The sequence below is a fragment of the Castor canadensis genome, chromosome 11 (assembly GCF_047511655.1).
Source record: "Castor canadensis chromosome 11, mCasCan1.hap1v2, whole genome shotgun sequence".
Lineage (NCBI taxonomy): Eukaryota > Metazoa > Chordata > Mammalia > Rodentia > Castoridae > Castor > Castor canadensis.
The window spans coordinates 18,710,071-18,735,095 of NC_133396.1; the positions used below are offsets into that span (position 1 = coordinate 18,710,071).

Genomic DNA, 25,025 nt, shown 5'->3' on the forward strand with positions numbered 1-25,025 from the left:
AACTGGGCGATTAGCAGAGCAGCTCCCCCTGACACACACTCCTCCCCAAGAGCAGGCTGTGGAGGCTGGGCTCCGCCCTGCGAGCGTGGGAAGGCTATGGCCCCCGCTGGTAAAACTGGGCTAATGACAGCGGGGGAACCGGCGGGGCCAGAGGGGGGTGCTAGGGTAATTAGACCTCTGCCTGGCGCTAGGAGATCCTGAGATGAAAGGGGCTCTGGCGTCACTGGCATGGTTTTATGTCCATGAACGCAGGTGTGTGTGTGTGTGTGTGTGTGTGTGTTTGCGCGCTCGCGCCACACGTGCGTGTGCAGGGGCCTAGGGCTGACCTCTCCTTTAGAGAAAAGGAGATTCATTTGTATGCAGCCACCCTCCTTAGGCTTGGTCCTGGTATCCTTTGGATTTTAATGGGGCAAACATGAGAGGAAATACCATCTCAGAGAAGCTGGGAGATGAGGGGCTACAGCCAGTCCTACTGCCCCCTCCCCAAGCTCAGCAGGGGGAGCAGATTGTTGGGGAATGGGTGGTGGCAGTAAATAGAAAAGGCTCTATGGAGAAGGGGAACGTTTGAAAGGGGGAGCAGTGGATCTGGTATTGTTAGAAATGAGAGCGGAGGGAGTGATGTGGAATGAGCCCCCAAGAGGATTAAAAACAGGAGGTTTGAAGTTAAGAGGACCTCAGAAGTCACCTGCTCAACCCTAGCATTTTAAGCTGCAGAAAGCTCTACCGTCGGCAGTGGTGGTGATTTGTTCAAGGTCACACAGGGAGTTACTGAGAAAGAAGGGACCCTAACTCCAAAACAAACTCTACACCTCCAAGCGTTTGGTATTTGGACTTTCTCCCCGATTTATAAGGTGCAGACTGCTCCTCGATACTTCCTTCCCTATCCCAGGGTGCAAACCCGAAAACTCCTAGTTCTCCCAGCGAGCAAAAGCTAATTTTCAAATGACATCTTTTCCAAAATGTGTCACCAAATACCACTCCTGCCTCCTGGAGTGTGGAGGGCGAGTCCGAGCGGGGCAGGAGACCAGGGCGGCCGAGGGGCAGCGAGCCGCTGGCCGGGGTCCCGGGGCGCGGCGGGAGGCGGGGGCCGGCGGCTGCAAGACGGCCTGCAGGGAGCAGCCGCGAGCCGGCCGGGCGCGCCGAGCCCGAAGCCCCAGCCGGAGCGGGGCGGGGGAGGGAGGAGCCAGAGCGGCCGCCGCCTCTGCCGGAGGAGCCGCGGGGCCGCCACACTCGCCCCCCGCCCCCCCGCACTCACTCGCACTCACACCCGGGCGCTGGAGGCGGGCGGCCCGGGCCCCACTGGCCCCCCATGGACGCCCCCGACCCGGGGCGCTGAGACCCCAGTGTTGCTGCCCAGCCAGGTCTAGCGCGCCACGCCGAGGTAAGGAGGAGGGAGTGAGGGGGCATTAATATGCAAATGCATCGTGATTGATTATGCAAAGCCGCGGGTCTCTGTAACCTGCTCGCAGGCGGGCTGGGGGTTCCCGGGGGGCTTCCCGCTGCCAAATTCAGCCTTTCCCGGCGGCCCGGTAACCCTGTCATAGCCCTGGAGCTTGCAACTTACACCCTAGGAAAGGGAGGTGCTGCTGGGAGGTCGGTGGGCCTCCGGGTTTGCCGGCGGAGATGGCGTCTGGGCCTCCCCTTGGAGGGCCCGCCCGGCCTCTGTCCGGCGGGTCTGCGGCGCATTCCCGGGCCGGGCCCCGCTGCCGGAGCTCCCCCGCCCGCCGCGCCGCGGTTTGTTTACGGTGCGCCGGAGGCCTGCCCCCCCAACCCCCACCCCTGCCTCAGAGACCCAGTGGCCTTTGCAAATCTGCCTCCAGCTGCGGAGGGCAGTCTAGGGGCGGTGGGGGGCTTGCTTGCGCCCGGGGAGAGAGAAGTACCCCCCAACCCGCCTCCCCAATTGAGCATGGCTGTCTGGTTGCAACACTCATAATTGCAAAAACGCGGCTGGTGGGGTGGAGTAGGGGGAGTGAGTGAGTGTGTGTGTGTGTGTGTGTGTGTGTGTGTGTAATGGTGGGGGTGTGCTTGATGGTCCCAAAATGATTAGTGTGTGTGTGTGTGCGCGTGTGTGTGTGTGTGTGTGTAATGGTGGGGGTGTGCTTGATGGTCCCAAAATGATTAGTGTGTGTGTGTGTGTGTGTGTGTGTGTGTGTATAATGGTGGGGGTGTGCTTGATGGTCCCAAAATGTGTGTGAGTGTGTGTGTAATGGTGGGGGTGTGCTTGATGGTCCCAAAATGATTAGGAGAGTTGCTGGCTGGCATGGTTGGAGAAGAGAGGAAGGAACGACCTGTGTTATACTTGCGCGATACAACCCCCCCCCGCCCCCCCCCCGCCCCCGACTTTGCAACGTGTCTTTGGTGCCCCTTCTCTGTCTATGGCCCTCCCTTGGCCAGTGTGAAAGGAAGGCCTGGGAAGATGTCAAAAGCAATTGAGAGAGCCACCCATTCCTGGGATGGGGGTTGGGGGGTGTGCAACAGAAGGAAAGCCAGTGAGATGGAAGCCTGCTTCTCAGTGCTGGCTCTGGCCCCAGGAGGGGGAGGGAATGAAGGGGGCTGTTGTCCAAATGGGAGGGGGGAGCAAAGGTGACATGCAGACACAGATATGCCCACACAGCCACAAGCACACCAAGGGACACCCAGGCGGACTCAAGGACAGGAACTGCTGGACACACCTACATGAGGACAAGGGAAGAGGCAGGCTGAGCTGCACAGTGGAGCTCTGAGGGGCAGGACACACCCACGAGGGACCACAAGCAGGGAGACTGACCTATGCACATACCCAGGCACGGGGTCACACGGAGATGCTGTCACACACAGAGGCAAGGAGGAGTCACTGTCTCCCACACGGAGAAAGTCACTATCACATGCATGTGTGCATGCACACAGAGCAATTGCACATAGCCACACAATTATAAAAGACCCTGTCACAGGCGCACACGTGCTCACATGTGCCCAGTCACACAGTCCTCATTGCCGTTGTAACAGTCACTGTCACTCAGTCAAACACAAGCGCAGCTATACCTCAATACATGTGTATACAACTTAGCAACAAGTATTTTCCTGGACTCTTACTGTGGAGCTCTGGGGTTCTGTAAACAATAAAACCTCTTCTTTCAAGACAATAAAATTCATCTGTATGAAAACACTCTCCTGCATAATGGTGCAAAGCATGCATTTCTGATAACACATTTTCAGTCACTGTCTCTTGTACCACCCAGTTAGTAGATGGCAAGCACGTTGAAACCTGGGAGTCACTAGAAGAGCTCTGGATCCCACCCAGAGCCTAGTACAGGGTGTGCTCTGTAAACACTTGTTAATTGATTGACTGTGTGAACTCCAGACACAGGTGCACTCATTTGTGCACAGTCCCATGGACTTGGGTGCAGGACTTATGCAGAAGGCTCAAGTCCACACAGTCACAGGTCCACCCTGCAGTGTCTGGACAACCCAGGATGCATACATTGCACCTGTGGCAGTCAAGCATACACCTAGATACACACAATTAAAGAATCTTGCCTTCAGCGTTTTTCTGTCTTCTTCCTCTAGGCTCAATCACTGTGTGCCAGTGGACTGGGGTTTTTTCCTTTTGGAGAGACAGAGAAACAAGAGCAAAGTGGTTGCAGGGGGGTTCCAGAGGACCGAATCACGGGCCTTAAACTGTGACCAGTGGCTTCTAGCAGCTGGGATTGTCCTGGCTGCTGGGGGAGGGAAGAACTGGCTCCAGAGAACAACTCTCTTGTTCCTACCCTAAAAGCCAGTGAGGACTTGGCTGTTCCTGACACGAGACATTTGCCTGGGTCTTTTCTGGGGACCTTCATTGGCCCCCAACTGAGTGCCTGTCTCCCACCATAAGTCCGCCCCTTTTCTCACCTCAGCCCTCCTGTCCAAACTTGGAAGCTTTCCTTAGGAGGCTGTATGCTGGCAAGTGTTTGTGTGAGTGATGTGTATTTTTGACTTGGAATTTCTCTCTGACTTTGTCTCTCTTTTTGTTGCTCTGTCTTAGGATGTCTGATTCTTCTTCTCTCTCCTTGTTTCTCTTCCAGTCTGTAATTCTCTCTCACACCGCCCTTGTCTCCGTTTCTGCCACAGCCTCTTTTCTCAAGGCTGGGAACTGGCAGTAATGTTCTTCATACTTTTCCAGTTGTTAATGCTCAAACTCAGGCCCTCTGCCCCGCCTGCCCCGGCCTCTGGGGTCAGCGGGAGGTTGGGATGGGGGGTGGGGGGCTCGGCTAGCTACTCAGGACATCCTGCTCACTTCCTTAGTGCTACAGCTGCGACTGGCTAGCAAGTTTTGGGAGCTGGAATGGGAGAAGACCAGGGGTTCAGCTACTCCCCATACTGAGCCTTCAAGCTGGCAGGCCCAGCCAGGGGACACCAGTTCTGTAGGAGCCATTGGTGTGTAAGCTGCAGCTCCCCCTGCCCCCGCCCAACACTATCCCAAGCAGGAAAAGCATGGCCCTGTTGGGCAGTGGCAAGAGTTGGTAAGACCCAGCTGAGCTGGGTCCACACCAGGACTCATAATGGCCTTTCTCCACACCCCTGGCAGCTGAGACCCACCTCAGAGATGCCCAACAGCTGTGTCCTCCTTGCCCAGTCTCAGGCCTGGATTCTGAGGGTACAGCTGCTCAGGCTATTCATCAGGTTGAGAGAGACGCTCTCACCCACAAGTGAGAGCAGAAAGGGCAACACTTTCAGAAAGGGCATTTGAGCAGGGGCCACTGGGGCAGGAGACCTAAAGCCCAAGGGGCACTAGTCATTTCTGGCCAGGTTTCCTCTAAGTCTTGACCTACTTGGATGAGGAGGCACTGGTAATGCCTAGAGCATCCAAGGGCTGCTGCAGAAGGGAAAACCGAGGCTTCTCACACGTAACCAGATGAAAGAACAAGGTATCTATTGTTTCTCTAGCAGATCATATGCTATTATGGTTAAGAGCAGAGGTTTTTTTGGGGGCTGGACTCCTGTTGGTTATGTGACCTTGACAAGACTTAACTTCCCTCTTGCCTTATCTATAAACTGGGGATATTAATATCTACCTCATTTAGCTTTGACGTTTAGAGGTATTAAAATATACAGTGCCTTAAAAATTGCCTAGTTTGCTGGGCGATGGTGGCTCATGCCTGTAATCCTAACTACACAGAAAGCAGAGATCAGGAGGCTTGCCATTCAAAGACAACCTGGGCAAATAGTTTGGGAGACCCTATCTCAAAAAAAAAAAAAAAAAAATCACAAAAGAGGGCTGGTGGAGTGGCTCACGCGATAAACTTGCCTGCCTAGCAAGTGTGAGGCCCTGAATTTAAACCCCAGTGCCACCCCCCCCCCAAAAGAAAGCCTAGTTCATACTAAGCTGTATGTGTTAGCTATTATGGTAGGTGAAGAAACATGGAAGTTTCAGGGCTCCTGAACCTCTTAGAGAAATTAGGTAGAGAACTGGGTCTCCTAAACATCAAAGGAATGGGAATGGGACTGGGTGGGGGGACAGTGGGTCTCCAATCTCCAGCCACCTTTCTCTTTCCCACTCATTTTTGCAAACTGGAATCAATGTATGGAAAAGAGCCCACAGCAGGCTCCTCTGACTACCATCATTTGAGCTTAAAAGGAGCCCTTCACATCTCATCCTGAGACACACCTCCCCAGCGAGGGGCACATGCATGAATGTCCGGGCATCACTGCATCTCTCTTGGGATAGAGCACTGACAGTAGGAGAGAAATAACAAGGAAATCAGTCCCTTCTCTCCAGACCCTTTCCGGCACCCTTCCTCTCTCCTGGGGGCCTAGCATCCCAGCTACCTATCATTCATAAACCAGGACCTGGGCCTGTCTGACAGATGCCAGATTCCCCTCCCTTGTACAGAGCAGGGATTACTGTGAAGGGTGGTGGCAGAGAGAAACTGAGACACTGGGAAAGGATCAGCCTGGTGGGCATGGCACCTGAAGATCCTGGGTCTGTCCTCGGCTGCCTCTTTCTCTCTGCGAATCTGATGATCAGGATCCCATCTCCCCCAAACCCTTTTTATTCAGCCCCTGCCCTTCAAGATGAAGCAAGAACAATGGAGGATGCCTCTTGGTGGGGTGACTGGGAATTTCTGGAGTGGATGTAATTCCAATTTCAGTTCTCATGGCTGCAGAGGTGCTTGGAGAACATGGATGCCTCTTGAGGCAGGTGTTACTGTGTAGAAAGAACACTGGGAGTTGGGGGGCTGGGTTTTGCCATTCACCGGTTGTATGGTTTTGAGTCTGGGTTTTTATTATCTAGAAACAATGATATCTCTTTCACTCAGGGTGAGGATAGAGAACAAAGGTGGTTGAGGCTAGGGGTGTAGCTCAGTGGTAGAGTGCTTGCCCAGCATATGTAAGGTTCTGAGTTTGATCCACATCACCTCAAAAACAAAAAAACATATAAGGCAGGATGATACCATGTTTAATCCATGTTGCTGCCTGGCATGGTAAACAGTGCTTATAGATTCTCTTCTCCTCCTAAGGCTGGCACACACCAGGCTGGGGACCCACATGCTGCCGGGAACAAGAGACAGTTCTTAGTCTCTCTTTGAGGATTCTAGGGTGCAGTAGGGCACATGTGGTTTCACCTTTGTGTCACCTTGCAAGCCAAAACTGGGGTACCAATGGGGACCTCCCTCCTGTGTTGCCTGTGGTTGTCTAAAGGGAGGGGTCAGAAGTTCACAGATAGATAGGGGAGCAAAATGGATGTTATTGTATCCCAAAATGCTGTTGCTCTTCTGCTTTGAGGGTGGGATCTCAGCCTGGGGAGCAGGGACTGGAGGTTACAAGTTAGTGCCAAAGGCACAGCCACACTCCCCAGCAGTGACAAACAGCAGTGTGATTGGGCCAAGCGCCCAACCCACCTCCTTCTCCTCCTTTCCTCTTCTAAGGAAGAGATGGCTCTTGGCTCCCAGATCTCTGGCTGCCTGTTTCATTTTCTCTTTTACCATGCATGGGAAGGGGGAGGGGATGGGCTTTGGTGGCGATCAGCATTTTCGTACACATCAGTGAGTGGGTGTGTTGTGCATGCATCCATGTGAGAGTGTTCTTATGCATGTGTGGGCTGGGGAGGGCTCTGAATATCTTCTGGAACGGGTACCAGAACCCTGCAGCTTTGCGCATGCGGGGTGAGTGTGTGTGGCTGCACGTGTCCGTGTGTGTGCCGGAGACTCAGCTGCATTTGCTTGTGCTCTCTTGCGTGTTTCTCTCTCCTCTCTCTCCTCTCTCTCTCTCTCTCTCTCTCTCTCTCTCTCTCTCTCTCTCTCTCTCTCTCTCTCTCTCTCCCCCCCCCCTCTCTCTCCTCTCCCTCTCTGCCCCTCTCCCCCCTCTCTTAGACCCTTCTCACTCTCTGCTGCCTTTCCCACCCACCAAACACACACACACACACACACACACACACACACACACTTCTCAGTTTTTCTCCCCCCTTCCCCTCTCTCCCTCCTTTCCTATTCCCTCCCTCTCTCCACCTCTGCCTCTCCTTTCCCTCTCCCTCCCTCTGTCTCTGCCAGTTCTGCCTGGGTGGGGGCTAGCCCTGCCTCCCTGGGGTGCCTGAGAGAATTTCCCTGCCTTTCTTTTCCCCTCCACCGTTCCCCACCTTCCTAAGGTGATGTTCCCCAAAGCTGGCAGAAGACTTCTCCTGCCTTAGATGAGGGGAGTGCAGAGGGAGTACCCCAAGCCTTGTACCCATGATACCATCAGCAGCAAGTTCCTTGGCTCCGTGACATTCATGCCTCCAAGCATTCAGCTGCCCCAGCTCCCATCTCCAATTACCTGCTGACTGCTGGGGGAGGGTGGGGAGAATGTGCCATGCCCAGCTTGGGGGTGCTCCTAATTCTTACTTCTTGGCCACTTGGATCTCCCATCTCCATTCCTGAGGAGAATTGGGGCGGGGGCCTGAAGTTTTGTGGGCTGGTGAGGAAGGTGAGGTCATGAGCATAGGGGTTGGTACAGCCAGCCATCAGTGGATGTGGAGGGTGGACATGAACAGGGAAGTGACCCCTAGACCTGGATGCCCACCTTGATGCCTGATAGAGCTGCCCTGGACTAGAGGACAGGGGAGAGAGGAGAAGTAGGTGGCTGAGGTTATGGGGGAGTGGGGTGGGAAGCCAGTCTTTGATGTCAGTCCTGGGCATCTGGCCCAAGACAGGGCTGCTGTTTATGTCTTTCTGTCTCTGACCTACAGGGGGGAGTTTCCTGTTGTATTCTTTGGGGGGGTAGGGAGGAACCTTTGTTTAAGTAACCAGTCTCCCCCTTATGTATATCCTGCACCCCCATCTAGTCTCTAGCCTCTAAGGGCTCACAGCAGCTAGGAGATCCACCTTCTGGGTCACTGCTCTTAAACTCCAAAATCCATCTCCTGGGGGCTTAACAAGAGTCTACCAAGGGGTGCTGCCTCCCTCCCCACCCCCAGTGCCTGCCAAGCTGTGCCCAAGTCTGTGTGTACTCCTTGGCCACATCACACCTGCCAAATAGTGCCTGCCTTCCCGCCTTCACTCTCTCTTTCCTGGCACTAGGATAGCTGAGATTGGGTGGGGCAGCCCTGCCCCAATCCATACCTGAGAATAGAACTAGCGTGTGTATGTGTGTGTGTGTGTGGGGGGGGGCGTATTCTGGGGAAGGAGGAAGTCTCACCCCAAGGGAGGAATCTACCCCTCAACATGAGCATGTATTAATGTGGTAGCTTCTTTATGGCCACAAACTCCCAGTGACTGTTGAGTTGGTGGCTGCCCATGGGAGCACACGTTGGCACCCAGACACGTCTGCACACAGATGCCGGTTTGCCTGTGCATGCCCGTGTGTGTTTGGGTTATGTGGCTGCCCTGGCTCCTCCACATCACCTTTCTTGGCTCTGTGGTGTGGAGTCAGTGGTATGGAGTCGGCATCGATGCTAGATGATTGGAAGTGGGGGATGGGGAGAGAGATTTCCCCCCACCCTAGCAGCAGGCAGAGGGGAAGGGGAGAGGGAGGTGTGAACCTACCCACAGCACTATTAATAGCCCACATGCCAGGCCACCAAGAACCAGCTGTCACCTTGGAAACCATTCCTACTCCCCCCTCCCCCAGCCGCCATGGGTGGGACTTAGGCAGGGGGAAAAGCACCCCCAACTCATCTTTCTTTGTTACCTTTCTCCCTTTGTCTCCCCTCCTTCATTGGTCTCTCTTCTCTTATTACCTGTCCTCTTTCCTATCTCATGCCTTCTCTCTCACCCTCCTCATTGCTGTCCTTTCTTCCTTTCTTTCTATTTCCTTGACAAGCCTAGCTATCTAGCTACCACCATCTCTGCCCCATCTCTTTGTTCTTCCCATCTTCCTCTTTCCCTATCCCTTCTTTTGCCTGTCTCTTCCTCCTCTTTCTCCCTTTTTCTTAGTCCTTCCTGCCCCCTCTCCTTCTCTCCCCCCCCACCCCCGCTTTCTTCAGAGCATTAAGGGCAAAGTTCAGGGGCCCCTTCAGAAAGGTGGGGCCAAAGCCAATCACAGACACTCAGGAGAGTGTAGTGTTTGGGGCTAGTTCTGGGGGCAGAATCCCTGCTGGCAGCCTCAGAAGGCCTTTGGGGGTGTCCCTTGGATCAACAGGATTTCAGGGTGGGGACAGACAGCAGTGGGAACCTGGCATAGTGCCCATGGATGCTACATTGGCTTCTCATCCTTGTCCCCCATTGCAGAAGCACTTAAGCTTAATGAAATTCTTCCCCCTCTGTAGGCACCTTGCCCACGTCCCACCCAGCAGCTCTTATCTGATAAAGAGAGAGTGGGTGGCAGGCCAGCCAACAGGTGGGTCCTGCTGTCCAGCTGAGTCTCAGAGCCCCATAGCTCCACCTCCTCTGCCCCCTTGGGGTTGAGCCTCCACCTCTGCAAGGGATGTGTCAGGGAGAAGTTTCAGAATATTAAGCTGGACTCCTAGAAGAAGGGAGAGAGGCTGCCCTTCAGGGTGGGTATGCCTGATCTATCCCCTTACCCTAATGACCTTTTTCTTTTTCCTGCAGCTAACACAGACTCACATGGTTTGTGTCTCCCTGCATGCTGGGCCCTCTGCCTGGGCTCTGTGTTGCCTCAGAAGCCCAGGTACATCCCTGGAGAGACTTCAAGGAGTCCCCGGGGTTCTAGACTCTTGCTATGTGCCAGGCAAGAGTGCCCTAGGCAGTGAGGGCAGCACCTTGGTCCTCTGCCCACTGCCAGGGGCTAACCATAGCCTGGGCTGCACTGACTGGCACCAGGGCACATTCAGCTCAGCACAGAGGTAGGGCAGAGAAGGACCCTGCCCCTCCCCCAGTGGGCACATGCAAGCCCTTGGCAGTACCCAGACGCATTTGGAGTTAAGGCTGGACCGGGAAGGGGGAAGGGGAAATAAACAGGGTGGCTTAGGTTGGCACTACCCCAGGTCTGCCCTGTAGCAACTGGTAGTGGTTTTGGGGTGTGTGTGTGTGTGTGTGTGTGTGTGTGTGTGAGAGAGAGAGAGAGAGAGAGAGAGAGGGTGGTCCTCCAGAGCCATGGCCTGGGGCAGGAGCTGCCCATGCCATTGGCTGCTGCTGGGGTTCTCTGCCCAGCCTGGTAGCTGTTAATACCATTCCTCCATGCACTGGCCCTCTTTGCGTGCCCCCCCAGGGCCTGCTCCCCAGGGCTGCCCCTCTCTCAGTATGCCCATTCCTGGGTCTGCCTCCTCCCTTTCCCGGGGGCGCTTGGGCCTCCGGCTGGCGAGTGGATTTTTCCAGCTTCTGTAAACAAGTGGTGGCAGTGTGCCAGGCTGGCAGGAGACAGGCAGGGGCAGCACTGCAGCCAGGGTGTGCCAAGCACCAAGGCACAGCCTTGGGGGGAGACAAGGAGACACCCAGACCCAGGGAGAGAGAGAGAGAGAGAGAGAGAGAGACATTCAGACGCAGACAGATAGACCAAATGAAGCCTCACTAGGCACAGATAGAAGGGGGAACAGAATAGTCCCTATTGTCCAGCCCACCCCCACAGGACCCATTGCCCCTGCCTCTGAAAGCAGCGGCCCCAGTGCCCAGCCCTGGGCATCCCCACCCACTCTTTCTCCTCCCCACCTCCACCCCTTAGGGCTGGCTACGCCATTATAAATTTATAACAGGAATTTCTCCACAAGCCAAGAAAAACTTGACCTACTTTCTTGATGGCTCCCTGGGCTAAGGCGCCCCATTTGTCCCCCCACCCAGTCTCCTGTCCAACCCCCAGTGCCCAGTCCAGGCCTGGAGGGTGTCAGAGACAGAATGGGCCATCTTTCTGTGCTCCTCCATTCTCCCCACCCAGGGGCTTGCCTGAGTGCAGAGGCCCTGTCCTGTGGCCTGGCCCTGCCCAATGCCCTGCCTTATCTCTGCCCCCTCCTCTCACTCTGGCTCCTTATCAGCTTCTGGGGGTGGGGCTGGGGGGCCCAGGGTGAGCTCTCTGGTACAGTAGTCACGTGATAGAGGGTGTATGTACAGAGCTGCACCCTTTGTCCCCCTCCCATCCGCCTGCACCTGCCTGTGTCCCTGACAGTATACTACAGGTCTACAATCCAGGCCCATAGGCACAGCACAGAGAAATGGTGGGCCCAGGCTGGTACTGCCCTAGCTCCAGGTAGCAGATCAAGGTTAGCATTAGGACTAGGCTATAAGGTTGTACTTCCTGAGCCACCTGCTTCCTAGCTGTGTGAACTTAAGTGAATGAGCAAGCTTTCTGAGACTGTTTCCTTATCTGCTCGCTTTGGAAGGCACATTAATATCTATTTGGTCAACAGGTGTTAGTTTCCTTTCCCCTTGCCATGGTAGTGGGTGGCAACTTTGCTAAACCAACTAAATCTGGTTCTTCAACTGGATAGTGGGATTTGGGACCTTGTATAGGAGGCTCTGGAATTACTGAGGGGCAGGAGTTGGGAATCATTACTGGGCTGGCAGCAAAGGAGACACACTTTTAGCGTGTCTCTTCATTAAGACAATATCATGGGCGTTCATAATCCTTATGTGCTGCCCTTGCCCCCTCCCCACATCTTCATGGGTACTCCCATGCCTATGCTGGAAACTGCTCATCTCTGATCACCTCTTGCTCCTATATTACTGAGGAATCTTAAGAAAACTTACACAGTTGTAAAATAGTTAACATTTAATAGACATTCATTAAGAGGCAGGCATTTGTTTGAATGTGACTATTGAGACTTGTTACCTGCTCCATGGATGACCTCATTCTTCCCCTCCATTCCTCACAGTGTCCGGGGCTTGGGATGTGGTTCTCCAGTCTTGCCTGCTATATATACCTGTGATATAAGGTTATTCTAGTCCTCTCCCTATACCCGTCCTCCATGCCCACTGCCATCTTGTTATGGGCCCCAGGAGTCTCAAATGTGACCCACCCCCTCCCATGGTGCCTTCTCACCCCTGTCTCTCTCTTTTCTCCACAGGGATCTTTGGACAGAGCAAGACTTCAAAGCTACTCTTCCAGCCCCTAGCCCAGGAACCTCCACAGTCCCAGCTTGCCCTCCAGCTCTCCTATCTGCCACTCCCTGGCCCCTCCCACCGCCCGCCCCCCTTGGGGTGCAGGGCATGGTGTGAAAGGCCAAGTGCTGAGGCGGGTACCATGGGTGCTGTGCCCTAGGGCCTGGGTGGTGGGGGGTGGGTGGCCTGTGGGTGTGCCGGGGGGGCCAGTGTGCCCACCCCAGTCTCTTGGCGTGCTGGAGGGCATCCTGGATGGAATTGAAGTGAATGGAACAGAAGCCAAGCAAGGTGGAGTGTGGGTCAGACCCAGAGGAGAACAGGTAATCAGTCTGGCAACTGGATAGTACCAACTCCTAGCAGCAGGCATGGGCACCTGCCTGAACAAGAGGGCTGAACTCCCTTTTAGGTACTGTCTTTTAAGTACCCCTGGAGATGGATGTGAGACCAGCATGCTTACTGCCTTTGTGCAGGAGATGGCATGTTCAGATGTTGTAGAGAACTAAGCATTCAGATCAAGAGATGCCCATTTTGAAGGAGGAAATGATACAGAACAGAGTAATATGAGCAGCAGGCATGTGACCCCTACCTTGACAGTGCTGGGCAATCTCAGGTGCCCCTATTGTTCCCCTCTATCATTGTTGTCTTCACCTGAACATGTGTGATCCAAAGGGCCTTGCCATTTTCTTCCTCTCTCTTCCAGCCCATTTACCATCTGACCACCAACAAGTGGTTGTCCACAAGCCATGGTGTATATGACACAGGCACCAGTAACTATTGGTTACAGCTTATGCTTATATTTGGAATCTATTGGGAGCCCCACAAGCTCTTTCTTGTTCATGGTCAAAGACAGGCACTACCATAGACTCCTCCGAGGAAGTGGAAGTACATGCCAGCTATGAAGGTTTTGCTTACACGTGGGTGAGGTGTCAGTCCTGCACACTAGAGATGGGTTTACCTTGATCTGCCCTGCCCTTGAGCAGCCCAGAGGGTCTTTGACTTTCCCATTGGCTCCAAGTGACAGAGCTCTGCCCCAGTTGGCATGATATCCCAGGTGCTGGGTACAGCCTGTGCCTATGACTAGGGGGGAAGAGTGGGGGTGGGGGTGCTCAGGGGAGTAGTGTGGCTGGCTGTTGCCTAGGAGATCAAATCCTGAGCCAGAAGACCTGAAGCCTGGTTAGGCAAAGCCCTGGGGCTCAAGACTTGTTCCCTAGCAGTGGTGGTGGTAGTGGGGCGGAGGGGGGGGGTGAGGAAGTGGATGGGGCTCTGAAGTTGTGTAGGTAGGGCACTGGGTAAGACCCTTTCCCTAAAGCTTTACCCCGGGCAAGGCTGTGAGGACAATCTGACCTGTCACTGTGTAACTGTCACTTGCATCTCCTGTATTTCCCTGCTGAGACTTCTGTGGCTCTGGGAGAATCTGCCCTTAGAGCTTGGACAATGGCGGGAATGCAGGATTCCAGTCCCTTTGGACTGCAGCCCCTCCCCCTAAGCCCCCCCTTCCTTGCGCCACCTTGTGGCTGATTTGGTAACTGCAACAAGAGGCAATGAGTCTGGTAATTGCTAAGAGGCCAGCTCCACTGGGGCCTAGGTGGCCCAAGTTCCTCTGCACTCACCCCTCCAGAAGGCCAGAGGGAGGCCTGACCCTCCAGCCTTGTAGGAACCAGATAGGAGCAATCTCCAGGGAGCATGGAGCACAGGCCTGTCTGTAACCATGACCCTGGCCAAGGTCACTGTGTCAGTGTGTTGGGAGCTGTATCTGCCTCCAGGAGGAGGGGCCCTGCAACATGCCACGCGCAGGGTGGGTGTGGTGTGGAAGGTTATACAATCCTTGTATGCGTGTAGAGGGCTTATGTAACCTGCATGAGCCGAGGTTATGTAACATGTATGTGGAGAACCTGGCAACATGTATGTGCAGTGGCTGAGGGTTGCTAATAATACCTTGCAGGGAGAGATTCAGGGTCCTGCCCTGGCTCAGACTCCAGTGCACAGTGTCACCAAGGAGGAGTGGCATCCTGGTTTGCTGCTTTGTTAAATGGAGGTTGTAAACAGGATGACGCTAGTATTTTCCATTGGGTTATTTAGGATATAAGCATGATCTGGAAGTCAAGCAACATGTTCATACTAGGGGAAGGGGTGGTATTATCAGGCTCCTGTCCAGAGGGCATATTTTAGAGGTCATATAACACATTTGAGAATGCCCTGAAAGTTGCATAGATATGTAGATCATAGAGCTTATTACCATACTTGGGTTTATACTGATGGCTGCATAGTTATTCATATACGTGGGTGTCATGTTACATATATATGTGAGTGTGTTCTAAAGGTTACATAGCTTTAAGAATATTCTCTGAGGATTCTTTCAGCATATCCGTCATCTGCTAAAGGCTTGAATATGTGGATACCTTGTGGATTATGGGGGCTTAAGCTCTGCACTATGTATGTGTATGCATAGGTATGTGTGATATGTGTGTATGTGTGTGTTGGGGCCTTAGAACAATGCTTGCATGTATGTGTGTGTGTGTGTGTGTGTGTGTGTGTGTGTGTGTGTGTCTTATGTGTTGGGGCTTTTGGCTCAGCCAAGGCCCTTATCTCTCCCCTGCAGCTACCAGATAGCTAGACCCTTCCAGTCTTTGTCAGCTGATGTGGGGGTAGGTGGTAGAACAAGGACATAAAGGCAGAGGGAGCTGAGCCTGAGGAGTTGTAGAAGCCCCTTGGATAAGAAGGGGCTGCTCAAAGACTGCTCTGTGATTCTTCTCACTTTGCCCCCCCGTCCAGTGCCAGGTCACCAGATGGAAAGCGAAAAAGAAAGAACGGCCAATGTTCCCTGAAAACCAGTATGTCAGGTGAGCCTGGCTGCATGCACCCCTTCTCCAACTCATTTCCAACCCTACAGACCACATGGAGCTTCCTTCCTCTAGGCCTAGATTCTGACAGTACTTCTGTATCCCTGAGGAGAGCCTCCTAGAGAGTATGGGTTGAATTGTCTGGGGTTGAGAACCATGATGTGGACATGCCCTAACCTTTGAGGAGGGATTAGATCAGGAAGGACCTCTTCTGTTCTCCCATGACTCCCTCTCCATCAGGGCCTGAGTGAATGGACCAAGGGGCTGTATTTTCCTGAGATGGGCTGCTCCAGTTGTTCTTCTCTTTCTGCCATCCTCTGCCTCTTGATGTAGCAAGAAAAAAGCCCTAACTGGAGACAGTAGCACAGGCCTATAATCCCAGCTACTTGGGAGGCTGAGACAGGAGGATTTGCTTTAGCCCAGGAGTTTGAAGCCTGCCTTAGTAACATAGTGGAAGGAAGGAAGGAAAAAATCCTGAGTGGTTACTCAAAAGGACTGAGATTTGCTGGGCATGGTGGCATATGTCTATAATCCCAGCTCCCAGGAGGCCAAGGCAGGAGGATTGTGAGTTTGAGGCTAGCCTGGGCACATGGTGAGGCCTTGTTTCAAAAAACAAAAACAGGAAAGAAAAAGAAAGAAAATGAGATTCAGTATATTCAAAGGAAAATGAACAGACAAGATTACCTCCAGTGTGCTCCAGTGTTTTACCTTTCTACCTGGAGACAAAGACCCCTTCAGCAAGGCTGGGCTAGGAGATGGGCCAGAAAGGAAAAGTTGGGTTTGGGGAAAGTATAGGAGCCTATGTGCTGGACTCCATGCCATGTCCACTGCCTCCACCCTTTCCTCCCTCCCAGGGTATATCCCTAGTTACCTGGACAAAGACGAGCAGTGTGTCGTGTGTGGGGACAAGGCAACCGGTTATCACTACCGCTGTATCACTTGTGAGGGCTGCAAGGTATGGACCAGCCATCTCCTGCCCCTTCCCCACCCCCCCAGTCCCCCTTTCACTCCTTTTGAGTCTCTCAGCATCTGGCATGACAGACAGACTCTAAAAACATGTAACCTAGAGCCCACTTGTATCATTTTTCTTTCTCTTATGCATTCATTCATTCATTCATTCATAATCCCTGCTCTGCCACTCACAGGAAAATTTGCCTAACCTCTCTGAGCTTCAGTTTTTTTCAATCTATAAAATGGAGATAATTATACTACCTGTCTCATAGAGTTGTTGGGAGATTTAAAGGAGATAATTTCTTATGTGTCAGGCACATAAGAGTCACTGAATAAATATCAGCTATCGCTCATGCATGCAGTGTATTAGGAGTAAGGGGTGCAGTATATATCCTGCCCTCCAGTTACTCACAGCCTACCGGAGAGGGACAGACATCAGTGCAGTACAAGTTACAATACAGATTCTCAGGCTGCATCCCACACCTACTCAGTCAGAACCTTGTTGTGGTGGAGCACAGGAATCTGCCCTTAAACAGACTTCCCAGGTGCTTCCAATGTACCTGAAAGGTGAGAACCAGTACTAGGGGGTCAGGGGGTGGAGGGGCAGAGGAAAAGAGGATGGCAGATTCTCCCTGGGTAAAGGGGACAAGGACTTGGTGAGGCCTAATTAGATTTTACTTAAGTTGTTTCAATGTATATAGTTTTTCAGAGGCTCACCTGAAAAATACAGACCTTCCAAGAAGCAGACCATTTAAAAATACATGAAAGCTTCAAGTTTCTTTTTCTTAGTGTCATCCAAAACAACACCATCAGAGGTTTATTTAGCAGTGCTCCTCAAAGAAGTACCAGCAGTGCAGCATAGAACAAGGCTCCTTACCTCCAAGGACATCTGGGTTCCAGGGGAACATCCCCAAAAGGCAGGGATGCCTTGGTTCTACCTGTAGAGAGTTTGATTTTGTAGGTCTGGAATGGGGCCCAGAAATCTGTACTTTTGGTGAGTGTGCTAGGTGATTTTAATACCCCCTAGAATCTGAGAGCTCAGGTCTTGGTATCCTCTACTTGAGGCCAGGTTCTGGCTCTGCTGCCCATTTAGCCAAATGACTTTGGGCAAATTGCATAATCTCTCCAAGCTTCAATTTCCTAGTCTGCAAAATAGAAACAGTGATAGTTCCTACCTCCTAGGGTTGTCATCAGAGTTAAATGTCGTGATGCGCATGTGCTGACGGAGTGGCTCAGTGGTAGAGTGCTTGCCTAGCAAGCTATAAGACCCTGAGTTCAAACCCCAGTACTGCCACAAAAAAAAAAAAAGAAGAAAGAAAGAAAAAAATGTAATCATTCATGGAAAGAAAAGGCGTATCTTTACTAAGTGCCTGGCTCATAGTAAGCTTCAACAAATATTAGTTCTCCATGTTGATACCATCTTGATTCTTGAGGTTTTTCCTTCAAAGCAAAGATGAATCCTAATATGTAGAATTGAAATTTTTCTTTCCAAACCTCTAGAGTTCATTCCCAATGCCTTTTCATCCTCCTGTTTCTTGAATTCCACCAGCATGCGCAAGAAGTGATCAGTGTTGGTTTTAGAGTTATTTAGCATGATGGAAAATAAGATACTTATTGGACTTCCAGAGCTGCTATTCCTTGTAGCATCTCACATCATCCCAGGCTTAATGATCTCCACTGAAGTCACCATTCTTACCTCTGTTACCCCCAGACATCCTCACCTCTTTGCAGGGGGCCAAGTCATGTATTTCTCAGGTCCTTTGGCTTGGCAGAGCCCAGTGAGCCTGGGCCTGCATTGTCAGGAGGCTGCCAGGTACCCTCACTGATCTTGCCCCTTCCCCACCCCCTAGTGAACTATGTGACTGGTTCAGGAGGGGGAAGTTGTAATTAGAACCTGCTCCATTTTCCCCTCCCACTCCAGGGCTTCTTTCGCCGCACAATCCAGAAGAACCTTCATCCCACCTATTCCTGCAAATATGACAGCTGCTGTGTCATTGACAAGATCACCCGTAATCAGTGCCAGCTGTGCCGCTTCAAGAAGTGCATCGCCGTGGGCATGGCCATGGACTGTAAGGGGCGTGGGTAGGGGAGTGGAACAAGGCAGCTGGGTTGGGGCTCAGTTCAGGGATGGCAACTCCCATCCCTGGGTTGGGGCAGAGTGACAGTCAATCTAGGTCAGCCCAGTGGTGGAACGTTCAGAGTCTTGGTCCCTGCCGCCTTCATCCCAAGGGAAATAGGATTCCTCTGTAGGCCCTTTGTGTGGCCCCGGTGTCTGCTGCCTTTCATCATTTGAGGGCCTTAGAGAGAGAGTTGGATAAAAACTCCTGAACACCCACTATAGCACTGTGTTCCTATCTCCCCACCCTCGTGGGAAGGTACTCCGATTCTGGGAGGGAAGGCTTTCATTGGCTAGGGATTGGGTGGCAGGATCATTTGGCAACTACTGTCACCATAACCCATTAGATCAGAGAACATGGTATCTCTCTGGATCAGCCCAAATTGGAGTTGGCATGGTCCGAGTGATTAAGCATGGTCCAAGTTGTGCCACCCAACTGCTAGTTGATTTGGGAAGTCACTTAACCAATCTGGCCCTGTTTCCTCAATCTGTGGACTAGAAAAAGTGCTTCTAAGAGGACTGTGGAGAGGGGAAGGAGGGTACCATGCAGAGTCTTGTGTCTCTCTGCTGGCAGTGGTTCTAGATGACTCGAAGCGGGTGGCCAAGCGCAAGCTGATTGAGCAGAACCGGGAGCGGCGGCGGAAGGAGGAGATGATCCGATCACTGCAGCAGCGACCAGAGCCCACTCCAGAGGAGTGGGATCTGATCCATGTTGCCACAGAGGCCCATCGCAGCACCAATGCCCAGGGCAGCCATTGGAAGCAGAGGCGAAAATTCCTGGTAAGTGAAGAAGTACAAGGAGAGCGAGAACTTAGAGGCTTGCCCCTCAGGAAGCCTCCTGGGTTAAATCCAATGCAGAATTGATACTCTCTGCACTTTGTAGTTCTGATTTTGTACACCTGTATGTCACTACTGCCTGGGTCCTGCCTGTTCCATCAGATGGGGAGCTCCATAAGGGCAGAGCCTTGCCTTCCCCATCAAATTTCCACCAGAGGGACAACCCTTCCTCATTTTCCTTCCCACAGTGACTGAGAGGGGACCATGAGGACACAGCATATGACAATTTTTGAACACCTGCTGGGTCCCAGGCATTGTATCAGGTCCTGGAAAAACTGCCAAGTGGATGATCAATTTAGAAGGAGCTGGGCAATTGGTACCTGGTTCCTGATAGACCATGTCAGGGAGTAGACAGTGCACTTTGAAGAGCAGGTGTTCCAATGCCAAGCAGATGTGGTTTATAAAGGACTAATCATATGACTTTGGCCAGATTACTTAGCTGCATTAGGCCTTAGTATTCTGGTCTGTGGAATGGTGATAATTTTATTTTCCTTATAGAGTTGTGGTGAGGATCAAAATGAGATAAGATCTATAGACCATTGTAGCCTAATGTCTGGCCACATGTTTTCAATCATTATAGCTGCTATATTACTGCCACTACCACTCTTACCATTATTACTATTAGCAGATTTGGAGCATTCGCTCTGGTCTGTCCTTTGCCCCCAGGTTGTCTAACCTTTGCTCCAAGGTTGAAGGAAAAGTCTTAGGGGTGGGACACAGCTGTTCTGCTCAGTCCTGTCCAGCCCCTCTTCCCCAAGCTGCCTTGGAGCTCCCCCTGGTGGGCAGGGAGTCTCAGTGAAAGGTTGAAAGGGGTCTGCAGCCCCAGCTGACCCCCGTCTCTCCCTCTAGCCTGACGACATTGGCCAGTCACCCATCGTCTCCATGCCAGATGGAGACAAGGTAGACCTAGAGGCCTTCAGTGAGTTTACCAAGATCATCACCCCAGCCATCACACGTGTGGTGGACTTTGCCAAAAAACTGCCCATGTTCTCCGAGGTGAGTAGTAGATGGGAGGAGAGATATGGCACTGTGCAGTAGGGAACTCAAAGCAGCTCCCCAGGTCACCCAATTCCACTGGCTGCTCCTCTAAGGTTCTCCAGACAGGGAGTAATTCCTTTTCTCACACACACACACACACACACACACACATGCTGGCTCCATGTGCCTGCCTCCCCAGCACCTCTCCCCTTGAATCTTTGTGGCCACCCACCTCCAAACAACCTGAATGTTCTCATTCTGCACAGCACTAACTACAGACAGGCTGCCCTACTAGCTGTGGGTCTTTGGCCAAGTTACCTGAGTCCCCTGAATCTTAATTTTCATGTCTGCTCTGGGGTGGGGAGAATGATAGAATCTACTCTTTAAGCATAAGTGTGAGGTTTAAGTGCAAAAGGGCTTGGGCATGGTCCAGTGCAAGGTAACTTTAGCGAAGACTCTGGGGCTTGGAGAGGGTGTGTTGAGCGGTCCTGTGGCCCTGCCTCCCCACAGCTGCCTTGCGAAGACCAGATCATCCTCTTGAAGGGGTGCTGCATGGAGATCATGTCCCTGCGGGCGGCTGTCCGCTATGACCCGGAGAGTGATACCCTGACATTGAGTGGGGAAATGGCTGTCAAGCGGGAGCAGCTTAAGAATGGTGGCCTGGGCGTAGTCTCTGACGCCATTTTTGAACTGGGCAAGTCACTTTCTGCCTTTAACCTGGATGACACGGAAGTGGCTCTGCTACAGGCTGTGCTGCTAATGTCAACAGGTACATACTGGTGGCTGGGAGGGTCCAGAAGCTCTCAAAGGGCTCCAGAACTTAGCTGAACCCTGGAGCTGTCCCTCTCCTCCTTCCTTAATCTTACATACTCTCTATCTTATCTGCTTCCCACTCAGGCTACCTCTCTGTCATTCACCCCTGCCTCTGGTACCTAGACCCATCGCTTGCCTCCCAGTCCCTGCTTTGTTCCCTATCCTGTCTCTGCCCTATTCTTTCTTTGCCCTTCATCCTGTCACTCACATATCCCTTATCCCCACTTTGTTCCCATTCACCTTCTATTCCCTACCCTTCCTTTCTCTCAGTCCCATCTCTTGTCCCCAATCCCCTTTCCACCCTCATTTCCACCCCACCTCTCTGACCACCAACCCTTCTTCCTTCCCCTTGCTCCTTCCCTGTCTCCAACTTTTCTCTCTCCTCCCAGGCCACCTCTCTTGTTCTTTTGTCTTCCTTATATATCACTCCATGCCCTCCCCCCCAGCCTCAGCTAGGTGGTCGCTCCTATATAAGTCCCTCAGTGCCATTCTCTTTCCTTGATCTCTCCCAGCCTCTCTGCCTCAGTCTCCCTTCTTGTTCCTTTTCATGCCTTCCCCCTGTGTCCCTTCCAGGCCCTTACCCCTCACCCATTATGTCTTCCCTCCCTGCAGACCGCTCGGGCCTGCTGTGTGTGGACAAGATTGAGAAGAGTCAGGAGGCGTACCTGCTGGCATTCGAGCACTACGTCAACCACCGCAAACACAACATTCCGCACTTCTGGCCCAAGCTGCTGATGAAGGTGACTGACCTCCGCATGATCGGGGCCTGCCACGCCAGCCGCTTCCTCCACATGAAAGTCGAGTGCCCCACCGAACTCTTCCCCCCACTCTTCCTGGAGGTCTTTGAGGATCAGGAAGTCTAAAGCCTCAGGAGGCCAGAGGGTGTGCGGAGCTGGTGGGGAGGAGCCTGGAGAGACGGGGCAGAGCTGGGGGCTGAGGGAGACCCCCCCCACATACCTCTTCTCTCCTTCCTCCCATCCTTGGATAGATGCAGCTCCCACACACCCCTGCACTGCCCAAGTCCCCCTCAGAACCTCCAGCCCTGGGACAGGGCATACAAATGAACTTGTTATGAAAGGACAGTGTGGGAGGCTGGGACCTATGTCCTGCAGTTTCCAAGACCCCGTCCTCTAAAAAGATAGGGGCAGGGAGGAAGAATAAAGAGGGACAAGCCATCTTGACTGTAGGGAAAGGAGGAATGAGGGATGGGGGCAGATGCCCTCATTCACCCCCTACACACACACAAGAGAGCCCCTGCCCAGTTCCTTGGCCTAGGTTTCCCCTCCAGGCTAAGGGCGTCTACTTCCCCAGATGTCTGGGTGCAAAAGATGGCTTGGCTTGGCTCCTCCCCTGGAGGCTAAAAATGATAGTCATCCTAACTGCACTTTGGAAACCAAGCAAGGGGAGAAGATAAATGAAGAAAAACTAGACAGAGGGGGGGAAAAAAAGACAAAAAAAGAGAGAGAATGATAGAGAGAGATGATATTAAGTTATTAGCTGAGGCTGGCCAGAGGGGAAGGCCCTCCCCTTCCCACCCCCATGCACTTTGATAGCTGCCCTTCCTCCCTCCAAATCAGAGAAGAATGCCCCCCAGCAGACCCCCAAGGGTAGGGCTGCCGATCAGAGCTGTGAGTTGACACAACAGGGTTCTGGCACCCCCTTGCCTTGCCCCTACCCTGTGCCCCTTTGGCACCCCCCCATCCTAGTACTTCCTCTGCCCTCTGCCACTCGTGCCCGCTGAGTTCCATCTACCTCTCACGCTGGATGCCAGCTGGCCCCTCACCAGCCTGCCCTGCTGCCCACACAGCTCCCCTTTCAAGTGCCCAACCGCAGGGGCCTCCCTGTCCCCCTCCTCCCACACCTTGGCACCCACACAGGAAAAATTGTGGCCCAGCCTCCTTCCCTCCCCATCCTGCAGCATTAGCTACAATCCAGATGCTGCTGCGTGGGGGAGGGGCTGTGCGTGAGCATCTCCCAGAGCCTCTACCCTGTAGGACTGTTTCCCTGTTTCCTGTCTGTCTTCTTGGTTCCCTCTGACCTCTGTCCTCCATCTTCCCCACCCCCATTCAATGCACTAACCCAGACTCGGGGTGGGTGGGCACATAATGGGGATGTTTCCATCAGTGGCACTTAGTTGGGGCCCCAGGGGAGGAGGAAGTTGGTGCTCCTCCTATTTTCTTTGAAGCTCTTCAGGCCAGCTGCCCCTCTGCCCCTGGGACCCCTTTTCCCTCCTCTTTTCTCTAATTCAGGGACTTTGGCTTGAGCCACCTCTCACTCTCTGGGGAGGAGTGCTCTGTTGGTCTGCACTTGGGTGAGCTGCCCTCCTCCTCCTCCTCCTCTTCTTCCTCCTCCCTTTGGCTACAGCCTACCCTCAGGGGAGAGAGGGAGGGAAGAGAAGGAGGGACACAACAGACCAGAGGGCCCTGGCCTCAGGGCTGCATGTCGGCAGGGATGGATGGGTGGACATATATGCCCCCGGAAGCCATGGGGAATGGGGCAGGGGGTGGGGGAAGGGTGCCAGGGCTTCCTGCGCTTTGCACTATTGGGGCAAAAATGTCTTAAGCAGTGGGGAACCTGCCACCCCACTCTGACCCTCAGCCTGCCACAGCCCCCTACTTAGACACACACACACACACACACACACACACACCAACCACACACACACACACACCACACACACGGCAATGCTGCCTGACAGGGCAGTGTCCTTCACTGTTCAGGTGTTACCACCCAGTGGAGGGCCCAAAGGAGCATCTTTGTCACCTGTGTGTGTGCCTGCCCCTCTCCTCTTCCCCTCTACCCTTGGGCCACCTGTGCTATCTTTGTCTGTCTCTATTCTTTCTCTCTCTCTCTCCTGGAGTACTGATTCCTGTATTCCACCAGTCCCATGGGTAAACCCTCTCAGAACTTCCTCCCACACCTGGGGACCCAGTGAAGTTCCTGACCCCTGCCTGCAGTTTCCCACCTTTCTCCAGCCCCACCCCTGCCCCTCCAACCCCATTCTCAGCCATGGACTTTGCCTGTTATAGGCACTTGGGAATCCCCCCACCATCCCCAATCAAATGAGCTGTGATCCTCCAACCCCTCAGCCCCTCCCCTCTACTTGGTGACGTGGGGTGTATGTGTGCAGTTTCTCTGGGTGAATGTGTGAGTGAGTACATGTGGTGGGGGAGGAGCCAGGGAGACTCAGGAGTGCCACGCACCTGCTCTAGAGGCAGCTGTCCCAGTCCCTGCTGTGGAAGTGGGGGACAGGGCCCTCTCCTGGGGGCCATTGGTGCTAATGGGGGGATGGCCTTGGCGTGGGTGCTTAGCATGCCTCCCCCGGTGTTGGCCCAGGGCACTACGGCAGGCAGGGTGGGGCAGCAGGTGCAGTATTGGTGGGAGGATGGATTGCTGGGAATAGGTTGAGGGAGCCAGGCTAGGACAAGGGGGTGCCAGAGCCATGACCACTACCCCGCCCCCACCACCCGCCTCTCCATCTCAGTATTCCCCCTCCCATCACTTATAACACACATACCTCATCCAGCCCCTCCCTGCTCAGACTTGGGGAGGGTGGGGGAGGAGGAGCCCCTACCCCTTCCCCCCCCCCGGGGGGGCGGGTCTGCAGGGTTGGGAGAGGGCAGGGCGTGTGACACAGACACCGTCTGGTAAGGGGGACAGTACTTCCTGCCCTGGGAACTCCTGGGTGGGGGAGGGGGACACTGCCCAGAGGCGCTACTGAATGTATGAGAAGCTGGTGCTGGGGTGGGGGGAGGGGGGTTGTGGCCAGAAACAGGGAAGGAGGTAGGTCCCTTCCCCAGGGAGGGGTGGGACCGGTAGGGGTGACTTGCGGGGCTCCTACTCCTGCCCCACGTTGACAATCAGTATGTCTGTTATGTGCGATTTTTCACCCCGTTGTGTTTTGGGTCAGGATTTTAAAGAAAGATATTTTTATGGTAATTGTTGCTCGTCTATTTTACTATATATTTATGTAATAAATATATGATGAAAATAACCCCCTTGAGCACCCCCCTTAGACTTGTGTGCTGTTTCCCTATATCCTCCCATCTGCTGGCAGAGTACCCTCCC

The 25,025-nt window shown here is 53.3% G+C and overlaps 2 protein-coding genes across 2 annotated transcripts in view; one reads left to right on the forward strand and one right to left on the reverse strand.

Annotated features, from left to right (window-relative positions):
- Nucleotides 1–1,703, reverse strand: part of Med24 (mediator complex subunit 24) — a 37,538-nt gene extending 35,835 nt beyond the window's left edge. Inside the window, exon 1 of the mRNA XM_074045661.1 lies at nt 1,565–1,703. The gene's annotated coding sequence lies outside the window, so the exon portion shown is untranslated. The remainder of the gene's footprint in view (nt 1–1,564) is intronic.
- Thra (thyroid hormone receptor alpha) lies at nt 1,200–24,951 on the forward strand. The gene is made up of 9 exons (XM_020176348.2): nt 1,200–1,381; nt 12,389–12,742; nt 15,195–15,262; nt 16,117–16,217; nt 18,135–18,282; nt 18,904–19,109; nt 20,016–20,162; nt 20,655–20,913; nt 21,570–24,951. The coding sequence occupies exons 2-9, from the start codon at nt 12,690–12,692 to the stop codon at nt 21,818–21,820; spliced, it is 1,233 nt and encodes a 410-aa protein (XP_020031937.1). The 5' UTR covers nt 1,200–1,381; nt 12,389–12,689; the 3' UTR covers nt 21,821–24,951.
- The last annotated feature ends 74 nt before the right edge of the window (nt 24,952–25,025 follow it).